At 49.8% G+C, this 13,885-nt stretch overlaps 1 protein-coding gene across 3 annotated transcripts in view; it reads left to right on the top strand.

Annotated features, from left to right (window-relative positions):
- Nucleotides 1–13,885, top strand: part of CA14 (carbonic anhydrase 14) — a 22,876-nt gene continuing 8,991 nt past the window's right edge. Inside the window, exons 1-6 of one of the 3 annotated variants that reach the window (XM_084824097.1) lie at nt 17–167; nt 333–430; nt 5,276–5,296; nt 9,561–9,740; nt 11,267–11,409; nt 12,913–13,008. In XM_084824097.1, the coding sequence (XP_084680223.1) occupies nt 370–430; nt 5,276–5,296; nt 9,561–9,740; nt 11,267–11,409; nt 12,913–13,008 (501 nt within the window). In that variant the 5' untranslated portion in view covers nt 17–167; nt 333–369. Of the gene's footprint in view, nt 431–5,275; nt 5,297–9,560; nt 9,741–11,266; nt 11,410–12,912; nt 13,009–13,885 lie in introns of all 3 variants that reach the window. The other 2 variants (XM_084824096.1, XM_084824098.1) reach the window with 2 other exon arrangements.

Raw genomic sequence — 13,885 nt, forward strand, 5'->3', positions numbered from 1 at the left:
AACACCGTTGGGACTCAATCGACTTGTGGGTGAAGTATTTAAGGAGCAGAGACCTCAGCCGCTGGGCAAGCTCCCTCTGTTGCCCAGAGCCACCTTAAAAGGCAACTTGGCTCCTTTTTCTCGTGGTGGCAAATGGGGAATTGCATGACTCCCACCGAAAGGACGAGGTAGGGCAGAGGCTGTGGGGGGCACTTCTTGGAGGTGGGGTGCTGTTTTGTTTTTGGTGTGCCGTTTGTTTGGGAGCTTCGAAGAGCCATCTTTGCCTGGACCGAGAAACCATCAAACAAAGAACATCCTTTTTGGCCCAGGAAACATCCATCTTTTCTTTCTAGCTGACATCACCTGCTGCTTCTTTTCTGCCATTCCGAGATGTCCCTAACTCTCATGCTCTTCTTGCAAGTCTTGTCCCAAGCTTTGGCTGGAAGTGGCGGTAAGTTTTCGTCTCCTGCCTGCTTGCTTTTCCCTGCTGCTGACCACTTTGGCTTTTTGGGGTGCGGGAAATCAACTGCAATTGACGGCCCTTTTTGGACAAATTCGCAGGCTGCTCTTTTCTCGCTTCAACAATGTGGCTACCAGTAGCAACTGCTGAGGACTGCTAAGGCCTTTTATTTATTTATTAATTAACCATCACCCCTATTCTTTGTCCTTAACCCCCCCCCCAAACAAATCCAAACTAATAGCGTTTGGACAGAATCGCTGGCCGAGTCTGCAAAAGTTGACACTTTCTCTGGGAGAGATCCGTCCCTGAAGGATGTTTGCAAACAGTGCACTTTGTTTCTTTTTGGTTCATTTAAGCCTCTGCCCCAAGGAGGCTACAATGGGTCTTTTTCACAAATGATGCAACTGGGCCCATCTTGTGTATGGTTTGCCTGGAAGTAAATTTCACTGCATTCAGTGGGACTTACTCCCAGGTAAGTATGTACAGGATTGTAGCTGAAGAAAGGCATTTTTAAAATTACTCTTGTGTGCAAACTTTTACTGAAAGAGTTACATCAGCCTTCTCCAAACTGGTGCCCTCTGGATGTTGTGGACTTCACCTCCCATCAGCCCCAGCCAGTATGATCAATGGTCAGGAATGCTGGGAGTTGTTGTCCAAAACATCTGGAAGGCACCAGGTTGCGAGCGGGCTGAATTACATTGATCTCTCTTTTTTTTATTTAAACTGTTTTGTTGTTGTTGTTCCAGCATTCAGTAGCCCAATGATGAATTTCAGAAGCAACAGAGATATTCTGGTGTCTGAGATGAAAGTCCAGCAATTTCACCTTTTCCCGCTAACTAAACATGAGGCACACATGACCCTTAGGAAGTGTTCTTGCGCAAGCCAGGCTAACATGAATGTGCTTTTGTGCAACTCCCGCTCATTTCAGTGAAGGAGAATATCCTGGCGGATCACCCACATTGGGTCAGGTCTTGCCGAGTCTCCTTTAATGGGGGCACCGAAAATTCACCGTTGGAATTGGCCTTCCTGGAGACTAAAAGACATTGTTCACATTACCAGCATAAACCCTCACAGTCTGTTTAGACCAATTCAGTTTCAAGCATGTAAATAATATGACACTATGGACCCAAATTTGGCTGTTCCTAACCCTCTATTTCCCCACCCCCATCCCAGGCAAAAGTCTCAAAGAGCCAAGAAAAGACAATCTTTAAGATTCTGGACAAAGTAAATTCCACACGTCTTACTGAGTGACACATGGAATTTTCTTGCGGTACTATTCAGATCTGGGTGATTAAAGGAACAATTGCGTTGTAGGGAAGAAATAGGGGGAAGTATACCAAGACAAAGTCCAAAGAGAAGTGGAGCAGACAGAATCTTGTATTTTTATGTAGACCACATGTGATTGAAAAGAGTGGTTGAGGTACATGAAATTTCCTCAGGTAGGATGCTAGAGGAGATGAAATCATTTTAAAATACATGTTTCTGAACTGGGTCATCCTGCCTTGACCCCCAGGGGAGGGGACAGTTACAGAATAGCTCCTTTGATTATCCAGAAACAATTTAGATGTGCAGACCTGGAAGCAACTTTAGGAATGTTTTCTCCATTACGTATTTAAGTTTAATCTGCATTTGCCATGTTTGAAATGTGAAATGATTGCTGTTAGCCCAGAATGAAAGAAGTGGATAGACACTGGCCAGAAATTCTTAAGAAATAAAACAGAAAGGATGATCTTTTTATTGAGCTACCTTTTAGAGAATGCACATGTTTGAGTTACACAGAAGGTGTTCTAGAGATGGGAAACTCCAATGAGTCTTGTGGCATTTTGAAGATAAACAACTTTATGGCAGCAAAAGCTTTCACTGGATGAATGAAGTGTTAACCTCAACACACACACACACATACACGCACATACGGGGTGGGGTGCGGGATGTAAACACTCAAGTCAGATGGAAATGAAATGCAAACCTACCCCACAGTCTGTGACAATTCTATTGAAAGCTTAAATTTATACAAGATTAGCACAGCAGCAGCGATTGCCAAAAACACAACTATTAATAAACATTTGGAGATGGAGAGAAAACCATTGTCTTGATTCAGGCCTAAACAAATAGAATCCTACTTCCTGATATGTTCTAGTTCAGCAGTTTTTCATTGGTATTGGGTGCATCAGTCTTGAAATTCATGGATCTGGCAAAGTGGGTTCTAGTATACCAAAGCTTCTGCCTCAATGAGGCTCTGATGGTTTACACACTTTTAACTGCTATACACCAAGTCAGTCCTACTGGGGCTTAATTCTCTGTAGAAACGCATAGGATTACACTGCAAACTGTTATCCTTACAGCGGCACAAGACTCTTCATGTTTTTTGGCTAGAACAGATGTCCCTCCCCTCTGGAAGATGGGGAAACTGAGGCTGTGGGGTGACTTTCCAAAGGCCACACCATGAGTGATCTGGAGACAGTGAGATTTTGACTGCATGGGTGTCCTCCAGAGTTAAAACTACCTCTCTGTGCTGGGCGTAGTGAACACATCTGGTGGGCACCAGGTTGGGGAGGCTGTACTGGGGGGCTGAGGGGAAGAACGTTTCCCCCCTCCCTTTGCTAAGTCTGTTGATCACACCGCCAGAGTAAATTTAGCAGCCATCCTTTTGCAGATCATGTCTCTGCCGAGGGACAGGTTGCCCTTTTCGGCGCAGAACAAATTCTTATTCACTTATCTTTCAGTCTATCAACTTTGGCTCGAGTTTCATCTTTTGCATCAAAGACTTGAGTTTCAGGCCAAAGTTTTTGTTTTTATTTTGAAAAAGAGAGACATATTTAAGGCAATAGATATAAGAAAGAAAAAGCATAGCAGCAGATATTTCAAAGGTGTAATTGGAGACACGTGTTTAAGTTCGGTGTTCGAGTACACATTCCCTGGGGATGGGTGACCTTTATTTTTTTTTATTTTTTTTCCAAAGCTCCTTTTTATAAAGGGCAGAACCTCTCCGAGGGCAAGAAAGTGGAACAACTTGGGAGGCTGTTCAAAGTGTCATGCCTCGCTGTGCTGGAATGAGAGGCAGTGCGGGGTAGTGGCTAGAGTGGGACTGTGCAAGGTTGTTAATGGGAAGAACAGGACCTTCATGTTTAGAATTAGTTTATCTCACATTCTCAGATAATGAAGGGAATGGCTGTTGCCTTTAGGGGTGTTGCTGTAGCACACTTAAAAGATTCAGGGCCCGTGCCATACGAGATAATTCGCACACACTCATTTATATCTATATTAGAGCTGTGCACGAACGGCCTCTCGAAATTCTCCGGCCTATCTGCGGGCAGAGAAACTGGGGGGACAATGTCCCCGAATTTCTCCTAGGAGAGGAGAAATTCTGCAGCCGCTTCTCGCAGAGAGGGCTCACGGTCGGCAGGGGCTGTAGCACAGCTCCTTTCTTCCTTTTTCCCTCGGAGTCGTTGATTCACTGCGCTGCTGCTGGAGGTGGCAACAGCATCCGCTGCGGCGAGGCTTCCACTTTCCTGAGGCAGGATTTTGAACGTCTTTGGGTGGTATTTGGGGCTCCCCTAATCCCTGCAAGGCGGCCGAGGGGGCTGGGGGTGTTTTCTCCCTCCCACGTCTTTCCCTTGCTCTGCAGCCTCCCAGGCCAACTGCACTCCCTGAGCCGAAAAAGCCCCATGGGGGGAATGGCCTCCCGAGGCCTTCCCCACGGTGGCTTTAACTGAAGTGCGGGAAGCCGAGGAGGCGACAGGCCGCCACAGAGATTATTGTGCAATGGCAGACAGGACCCTCACGCTCACTCCTCAGCCCCCTCACACGTAAGGGAACGACAAGGACCCCAAAGCCAACCCATGAGAATCTCTCCGAAAGTTCTCCTCCTTTGAAATTTCTTTTCGAAAGCAATGTCTTTTCTAGCGAATTGGGTGAGAATGGTCGAGGAAAATGTGGGAGAAATTTTCGGCACAGCACTCATCTGTGTACGCACATTTAGAACGTGGGGAGACAATGCTGGCTAGAGCAGCCTTCCCCAACCTGGTGCCCTCCACTACAACTCCCATCATCCCCACCCAGCATGTCGACTGGAGCATGTTTTGCCTGCCTGGACCAGCCTCCCCCAACCTGGTGCCTTCCAGATGTTTTGGGCTGCAGCTCCAAGCATTCCAGACCATTGGCCATGCTGGCTGGGGCTGATGGGAGTTGAAGTCCAAAACAGGGCTCCAAGTTGGGAAAGCCTCCAGGCTGGACTATGCCACGGTGCTTCTCATCCTGAGATGCTTTGCAGTGCTCTCCTTCGCCACTTCTGGCGGAGAACATCTACTGGGACAATGCGGTTGTCGCTACCGATGCAGACTAGGACATGGCTACACTGACTCATGTATTTATTTTATTTAACACATTTGTATCCTGCCGATTATCATTGTATCATTACGCTCTCAGGATGGCGTACAGATGAAATAAATTTAAACAGTATAAAACAATACATAATTTAAACACCTAAAACATGTTAAACCATTAAACAAGCTAATACCAATTAAAATCTAAAATAATAAAACCATTAAAACAGTGTGCTACTTTAGGGAATGCATATAGCCCTCAAAGGCTTTAGTACAACGCCATGTTTTTGCTTGGCGCCGAAATGAAACCAATGTCAGCGCCAATTGGGCCTCCAAGGGGAGGGCATTCCACAGCAGAGAAGGCCCTCTCCCACATCCCACCATAGTGTATGTCTTGCACTGGTGGGACGCAGAGGTCCGCAACAGATCTCAGTCCTCGGGCAGGCATATACAGGGAGAGGCGCTCCCTCAAATATCGAGGTCTCATCACTTTTCCCCCTCTCTCCCTTTGCAGGTTCTCACTGGACGTATGAAGGTAAGGCGAGACGGCTTTTCTGAATTTGCTCCTCAGAGCTCCAAATACGTTCACTTGTGCCGGTGTTGGTTTGCCATGACGCCAGCGCAAGCAAGGCTCAGGCGCTGCCAGGCTTGTTTGCCATGCCAATGAAGTGACACTAGAATGTGTGATGCAATAATAAAGGCGCTTCTGAGCATGTGCAGGGCATCTTTGTTCGGGCATGGCCGGCTCCTAAGCGTCAGAAATGGGGCGACTCTCTAGGAAAGCTGTCCTTTGAGCTCAAAGCCCCCTTGGGCAGAATAGCTGTTTGGATCATGAAACGTTCAAAAGTAATTCTACTCTGGACGCTGCTGATGCCCCCTTCTCAAATGGTAAATTCACGGTGAAGGGGGGCCATCTTCAGCTGCCCAAAGGTTTCCTGTTCTCCCTCTTGCTCCCCCTTACGCTTGCAGCCCCATCCTAGAACACTTCTGCAAGGCCATCTCCCTGCCTCCTCAAAACCCACCTTTTTCGGGAAGCCGGTGAGGCTCAATCCTTGCCTCCTACTGCAACTAGGATGCTGTGAAAAATGGAAATAAGCGCGCATTCACCTCCGGTCTCCCCCTGCCAGCCCCACTTCCCTCCTCCTTGGGTCGAATTCTTAAGAGATTGGAAGCCCCCTGGGGGCAGGGACTGGATTTGCCCTCCCCTCCTACGTACAGCACTGTGCGCATTGATGGTGTTCTTGTAATTCGTGCTAAGAATACATCCCGAGCACTAGAATCAACATGTTTGGGTTTGTGTGTGAAAATAACGGAAGTCTGGATATTTAACGGAGGGCTTTGCAATGAGGGGGGGGGGTTGCATTTCTGGCTTCTCCTTCCCTCCCTCTCCAGTGTCAGTTCTAACTGGCAGCGAGGGCACATGGGGGGGGTGCGTGCGTGACCTGGGTTGCCCTCTCCTCCCGCCACAGGCTCTGGTGGGGGTCTTTGCCAGCTTCCAGGGAGGCCCTGGAGCCAAATCCATTCAACCAGTTGGCCACTGTGTCGACAGAATGCTGGAATGGATGGGCCCTTGGTCTGGTTCAGCAGGGCTCTTCTTACGTTCTTATGTTCTTAACATCCCCGGAGGAATCCAGCACCCTGAAAGGCGTTTTGTGAGCACCCAGCCTGGAAGCAAAAAAAATGGGGGCAACTCACCACTCTTCCAAGGCAGGGCACAAAAGGGGAGCTGCTTTTTACTGAACCGCGCATCTTGAAGCAACAACAAGAAACAGCTGCCGTCCCCAGGAGACGGCAACCCACCACAGCCCAAATGTTCCTTCTGGTGAGGGAGACAGCAGTAACTTCTTGATCCTTTGCTCATCTGGCTGGTTGGAAAGCACGGTCACCCTTGCCTCTGAAATTTCTTGGAAGGGAAACAGCTTGAATCACCCTCCCTGCTGGCAGGGCGAGGAATCCGCAGTGTGGTAGTCCCTACTCTATCTTTCCGTAACTTGACGCTCTCCAAATGGTTTGGATTACAACTCCCATCATTCCAAGCCAGTATGGCCCATGGTGAGGGATGCTGGGACCTGTAATCCAAAAACTCTCAGGGGCACCAGGTGAGGGAAGGCTGGCTTGATCTACAAAGTGTTGACTTTGGAGGGCTGCTGGGTGCGTTTATGGGTCCGGCTGCGCAGTTGGGTCCAGAGATCCACCGACAGGCGCAGAGTGGCGGACTTGACTGAGCCTTTCCTCTCCTCTGGTTCCCCACAGAGCAAGTGGGTCTTACGCAGGCATGCGGAGAGGATAACCGCTTGGCTTCCGTGCTCCCCTCACCCCAGCTCCTGCCTGTGTGTCCCCAAAAGCGCCTTTTGTGATTCTAAGTGTGTTTGCTTGAGCGGCTCATTTGTTTGCCCAGCTCAAAAGCTCTCTGGGCCAAATGGCTGTTCCAACTGGCGAAAAAACAACAACACCCCAGTGTTGTTCCAAAGAGGCTAGTGCTGCAGCGCTCAGCCGACCATGCTTGATCCTCTTGTGCGGGGAGGGACACGGTAATCCGGACCCTAAGCTCTCCCAGAGTCTGCAGGCCACAAAAAACAAAAACAAAGGCATTGTTGGAGACCGAGGAGGGTTTAGCGATGGCGGCAGAAAGGCTGGATAAGAGAACCTGACGGTTGCAGCATCACAGGCCCTGTCCATCCACCCAATATTTTTAAATGGCCGAACATTTGGAGAAAACAAGATATGTGTCATGTTTGGAAACTGTTCACGTTTGTTTTCCCACACATGGGACTCTCTCCACGGGAGAAAAATGGGGAGGCGATGGCAAAGCAGGCGGGCGCCAAAGTTCCCAGCAGGAGCTCCGACTCCGATTCATTCCTGGCAGGCCCGGCTGACTCACGGGTGGGCCTTGGAGAGCACAAACAGGTGCTGAAAAATTCTGAGAACTTCTGGTCGAGCTCACTGACATGTCGCATGCATCTAGTCCATGTGAACTGGCCATTGCCTAGGGATGCAGGGGGGCGTCTTTTGTAGCGAGAGAGGCGAGGCAAGGCACCTGGGTCAAGAGGGCAAAACTGAAAACGGCAGGGGAGGCTAGCAAGGCTGGTGCGGTTTGCAGGAAGCCCAAGTGGGCTCCATAGAGGACACCCTGCATGGAAGTCACAGGAAGAGGAAGTTGTAGAAGGAGCCATAACAGGATGTGGCACAGCTAGGGATGTCGTCGGAGAAATCAGCAACGGAGTCAGATGAGTTTGGATTTCTATGAATCCCGCTTGTGGGTTCTGCAGCAGACTGGCTTTTCCCGAGTTGCACAGATTCCGCAGACCTGTCGATGGTTTCCCCCTTTTTTGCCCAGTTTCATTAATTTGTACATGTGTGCTTGTGCTAATGTGCATGAGCGCCAGTGCGCATTAACGCAAATGCACACTTGCAAATGAACAAACCTTCAGACAAAAAATCTGATTCTGTCAATAAGCGGATGACGGAATTTACTGAAATCTGTACATCCCTAGGTACAGCACAGAAGTCGGCTGATAAAGCTGCTTGGGCCAACAAGATCCACTGAGGTCAATGGAAGAGCAATGACTCCAGGGCTTGGGTTGTAGCTCAGCTGTCTGGGGGTCCAGGGTTCAAGTCCACCCTGGTGCTGGTCATGATGGTATTGCATATTCCTGTAGCATGCCAGGCCAGGGACCATAATGACTGTAATGTTTGAATGAATCAATTAAAATTCTTCGATGCATTAAAAAAAGGTGCCTTCCCTTTTACCCAAACTGATCCCAACCAACCATTTTCTTGTCCATCTTGGTTCATTTTTTCCCCAGCCCAGAGGATTCTGGGAGTCTCTAGCCACAGACAAACATGGCCGCAAAAATATACTTGTTTGGTGACGGTGGGGAATTTTATTCCACGTTTGGAAAAGTGTGTGTGTGTGTGTGTGTGAGAGCGAGATTACTTTTAAGTTTGCAGGCGGCTGGAATAACAATGGTGTGCGGAGAGCAAACCACACAGGTTATCCTTGCTTCCCCACTTGGAAAAAAACCAGACCTTTGCAGCCAACGGAGGGGCCATGCCAGCAATTGCATTCAGATGCAAAGGAGCGTGCAGAGAGGCTCTTCCTCGCCTCCCTCGGGAGTCATTCATAAAGGCAAAGCTCTTTCAAAAGTAGCTTGACTTGCCTTCTTGGCAGTTCCGCACACGCACAGGCACACCCCCCCCCCACCAGGAAAAGATGGTCCTTTTTATTTGCCAAATCCACGTTGGGTACCAAAGTTTGGAAGCTAACAAGGAAACCAAAGGGCCTCCTTCTCCTCCTCCCCACCACAGCCCAAATGTTCCTTCTGGTGAGAGAGACAGCCCTCTGCTCATCTGGCTGGTTGGAAAGCACGGTCACCCTCGCCTCTGAAATTTCTTGGAAGGGAAACAGCTTGCGGACAATGCCCTCTTCTGGGGCATCCCCCCCCAGCCCCAAATCCATAAAGTCACAACAAAGAAAGCTTAGTTTAGAGCGTGCGCAGAGTTCCTTTCCTTTGCCACAGCAATCAGGAGGGTTTTCCCCAATCTGGCACCCTCTAGCTGTGTCAACTGCAACATCCATCATCCCCCAATGGCCATGTTGGCTGATGGGTATTGCAGCCCAACACATCTGGAGGGCTGACAGCTCAATCGTACAACAGTACCGTTGCTCAACAGTTGCTGAAAATTCCGTAGTGCATTTGCCGACTCCTGGTTCCCGATCCCTCAAACTGCATTCTGGTCTGAATGCCGCCAATGCTTGCTCCGGTCCGAACGTCGATGCTCACTCTCTCTCTCTCCAGGGCCCCATGGACAGGAGCACTGGGCACACACATATCCAGACTGTGGATTGCAAGCTCAGTCCCCCATCGATATCCAGAGCGACTCTGTCCAATATGACCCATCCTTGCTTCCCATTGAGCCTGAGGGATACCGGGACATCGGAAGTGACGATTTCACCCTGACGAATAACGGGCACACAGGTGAGGCTGTTTCTGGGATCGAGTTGCCTCCCCACTCCCTTGGCAGCCATTCCGAGTCTCCCTTTGCTGCCCCACACGTCAGGCCGAGCGAATGCTCTGGTTGAGAAGATGGTGTTCTTACGTTAAGTGCTACACATTGACTGGGCTCACACAGCGTGACAGGCAGCCCACACTCAAAGTTGGGTATGGTAATGGTTGCGTGTGGGTTGTGGTTGAAATGGAGTTGCTGTTGAAACGTGGGTGGTTAAGTTGTGTGAACCCAGCCGTGCTGACAGACCATGGTTTGTTAACCATCAACAAGCCATGAAGAGAACCTATGGTTTCCCCATTGGTTGGATTGTGAGCTGTGGGTCGTTTGTGGTTAACAAACCATGACTTGTCAGCACAGCTGAGCTTGCACAACGCAACAACCCATGTTTCAACGGCAAACCACACTCAACCCAGGCTCAACCTTGAGCATGGGTTGTTGTGTTGTGTGAACCCAGCCTGAGTGTATATATTGTGGATGAATCCTCCATCAGCCTACAGCTACACCCTAGGCCTGCAACAGCTATGGCACCAAGGAGACCCTCTTCCATTCTGCTGTGGTTCCATGACCCTCTGTGCCAAAGGAACAAGGTGGTCTTTCACTGTAGCAATGAAACACGGCCAGTTGTTTGGATCATAGCCCATTGGCCTGGACAGTGAGTAGGGCCTTCCCTTCCGCAAGCTGGTGCCCTCCAGATGTTTTGGACTACATCTCCCAGAAGGCCTCACCCTTGGCCTCACCCTTGGCCGGGCCTGGGGAAGGCCAAAACTTCTGGGGGGCGCCAACTTGGGGAAGGCCACGGCAGGCCCTCGTTGCTTCCAGTTGGCCTCGTGAACTGGCCGATCACTTCCTTGTTGCTATGGCACCGCGGCATTGTCTCGAAGGGGAGGAGGTCGCCTCCGATTACTGTGGTCTGAGGCGCCGTTAGGCCTCGATGTGCCGGCAGTCACGTCGGCCGTTGCCATGGCAGCACCCTAGGGCTGCTGAGATCGCCACTACATGGTTAGCGGGAGCGTCTGAAGCTCGGCCTGGGCACAGTGCAGCCGCGTTGGGCTGCAATGTCCTGCGCAGGGGCGCACATCGTCCCAAGCGCCATGGAATGATGGAACTGGGGGGATGCTGCCCTTTCCCCCCCACAAATGCCCCCATCGCTCTGCCAGCTAATTGCCTTAGTTTGCCTAGCCTATATGGCCTTTGATGGCCACGAGGAGGCGGGAGAGCACTCCGCGTGGCACCAAAGGAATCCCCACCCTGTGGAAGTCCTTCCCAACCGCACACCTCTGATGTCCCGCCCACAGACTTTCATGCCTATCTTTGCAGCCTTGAGGACTAGCCACTTGCTTTTAACATTCAAAAAACTACAGCTATGGCTGAGAACTTTTTTGGGGTGCTGAATTCCAGATCCCGATAACGATTTTTGTGCACTTTACTGCTGTAAAACCGGCCTCTCTCCATCCAGCGCCCAGACTAATGGCATCCTGGCGTCTCTCTCATGCAGTGCAGATGTCCCTCCCGCAGAGCATGCGCTTGCATGGCCTCCCCAGGACCTACTCGGCGGTTCAGCTGCACTTCCACTGGGGCCGCAAGGGACATGCTGAAGGGTCTGAGCACCAAGTAGATGGCCAGGCCTTTCCCGCAGAGGTATGTCAACAATGCTTTGGGGTTGCCTTAGGAACAGCTCCCCCCTTTATTTACTGCCTCCAACAGTGGTCAGCCAGATACCACTGTGAAGAAAACTCACAAGGGATGTCCAAACTCGTTTGTCCCCGGCATATTTTATTTTATTTATTACATTTAAATCCCACCTTTTTTCCTCTGGCAAGGAACCCAAGGTGGCTTACGTGATCCTCCTCCTTTCTATTTTGTCCTCACAACCACCCCGTGAGGTAGGTTGGGCTGAGAGTCAGTGACTGGCCCAAAGTCACCCAGTGAGCTTCATGGCCGAGTGGGGACTAGAACCCGGATCTCCCGGCTCCCAGTCCAGCACTCTAGCCACTACACCACACTGAATATGATATTCAGAGGTATACTGCCTCTTTCTGTGGAGGTTTCATTGAGCTTGCATGGCTAAGGGGTTTCCTGAAATGCAGTTCTAGTTGTCATTGGCATCCCTTCCCTTGTAGCTTGCATATTATGTTTTCACACACACACCCAGCACACACACACGCAATGCATAACAGTGCAATGTTTTCTCACACACACACAAAACCAGCACACCCACGCAATGCATAACAGATCTAGTGGGGCCATTTCACTGCAGCAAATTTGGCAGTGCTGCGCTGCACTGCACTGCACTGCACTGCACTGGCATCCTTGGGATTGAAAGAGAGAGGCGATGCAGCGCTGCTCTTGATAATTTGTGTAATTGCTCCGGAAGGATGGAGGGCTTTGGCAGGATTAATCCCCCACCAGTTCACCGAGGGGCTAGGAGGGATTAACAAGGGCAATCTGGGACAGGGAGAATTAGGGGTGAGGGAAGACAGGGAGAGAGAGAGAGAGAGAGAGAGAGAAAGAGAAAGAAAGAAAGGCCCATTTTTCATGGCAAGGGCTGAGGGAAACCTGAACAGACCCAGCAGCACCAGATGTGTACCCGGCTTAAGGCCTGTGGGAAACACCGCAATGAGTCACGGGCCACGGGCGTCATCTGGGGATAGGATTGGTGCAAGATATTTCAGTGCCCCAGGCGGAGAATCCACATGGCAATCATCTCCCGTAAAAAACAGGGGACCCAATCTAGGAGGATGTGATCTTCCTGCACAAGCCCCATTGTAGCAAATGGGTGTTCTGGGTCTTGCAGACAGAGGAGCAGCCCCCCGAGGCAACCTTTTCAGGGCACCTCCCCCCTGCTCCCCCCCTTAGGTGTCTTCTTTCTGGTCTAAAAAGCCTCACACTCTACACTTTCCCTGTAGGGGAGTTGCTCCACCCCCACCCCGATCATGGAGGTTGTCCTTTTCAGCCCTACAATGCCCTTTTTGAGATGGGGTAGGCAGAACTGTACAGAGTATTTCAAATGCAGCCACGCCAAAGGTTTATATAATGGCATTAGGACACTTGCCAAATTCGTTTCAATTCATTTCCCAATCATTCCTAATCTGCAGTTGGGACTTCTAATTCTCTCTCTCTCTCTCTCTCTCTCTCCCTCAGCTTCATGTTGTTCATTTCAACTCAGACAAGTACGTGAACGTGAGTGAGGCGAAACACCAGCCGGACGGACTGGCAGTGCTGAGCATTTTTCTGGAGGTGAGCTTGTACTCCGTAAGAACAAAGCCACCCTAACTATATAGAATAAGGAGCAGGCAGAAGGTTGGCCTGGATCGATTGGCAGATTTCTGAGTGAGTTGCAGTAGATCAAGGAGGATTTCTGACTCCCCATTTTTAACAGGGGTGTGTCTATTGCACCAGGTTTCAGTTGGTGAGTCTTGGCGTTCTAGTTACAAAAAAAGAAAGAAAAAAGGAGAGATCTTGCAAGCTTGAAGTCTGCCCATCCTGATACAGAAAACTCAGATATTTTCATTGGTTTCCCCCACACTTCCCATGTTCTTGCCATATTAGTGACTGTCACCATCCATTGTTGCTGTCCCTTTAATCCTGATATTTCCTATGACACCAGAGACTAACAAAGGCATAGCACCAACGTGCAGGCAGCTGACAAAATGATCACACAACCAGCTAAGCATACTCTGGTTTCCTATAACCAGAGTATTTCTTACAGCAGAGTTCATTGAAGCCACAGTGCCATCTGCTGGCAGGGAAAGACTTGAAATCATGACAGACACTTCAGCACGCTCCAGTGCTGGCCAATCAAATCCAATGCATTTGGAGTGAAGCCATACCCAGTTTGATGTGCTAAAGAGGCGTTAGTGCAGACTTCCCCAACCTGGGGGCCCTCCAGATGTTTTGGAGCACAACTCCCAGCTTTCTTGACAATTGGCAATGCTGGCTGATGAGAGTTGAAATCCAAAACATCTGGAGGCCACCAGATTGGCTGTATTAATGGTTTGAAGGGGGCATAAATAAACACTTACGGGTCCTTAATTGTTTTATGTTCGCAGTGCCCATCTATTGCCATTCCTTTTCTAATGGAAAGACTGTTGAACAGTGGGAAAGTTAAATAACT

Source organism: Heloderma suspectum, chromosome 17 (assembly GCF_057233095.1).
Source record: "Heloderma suspectum isolate Gila_16-S chromosome 17, 16-S_ref, whole genome shotgun sequence".
Lineage (NCBI taxonomy): Eukaryota > Metazoa > Chordata > Lepidosauria > Squamata > Helodermatidae > Heloderma > Heloderma suspectum.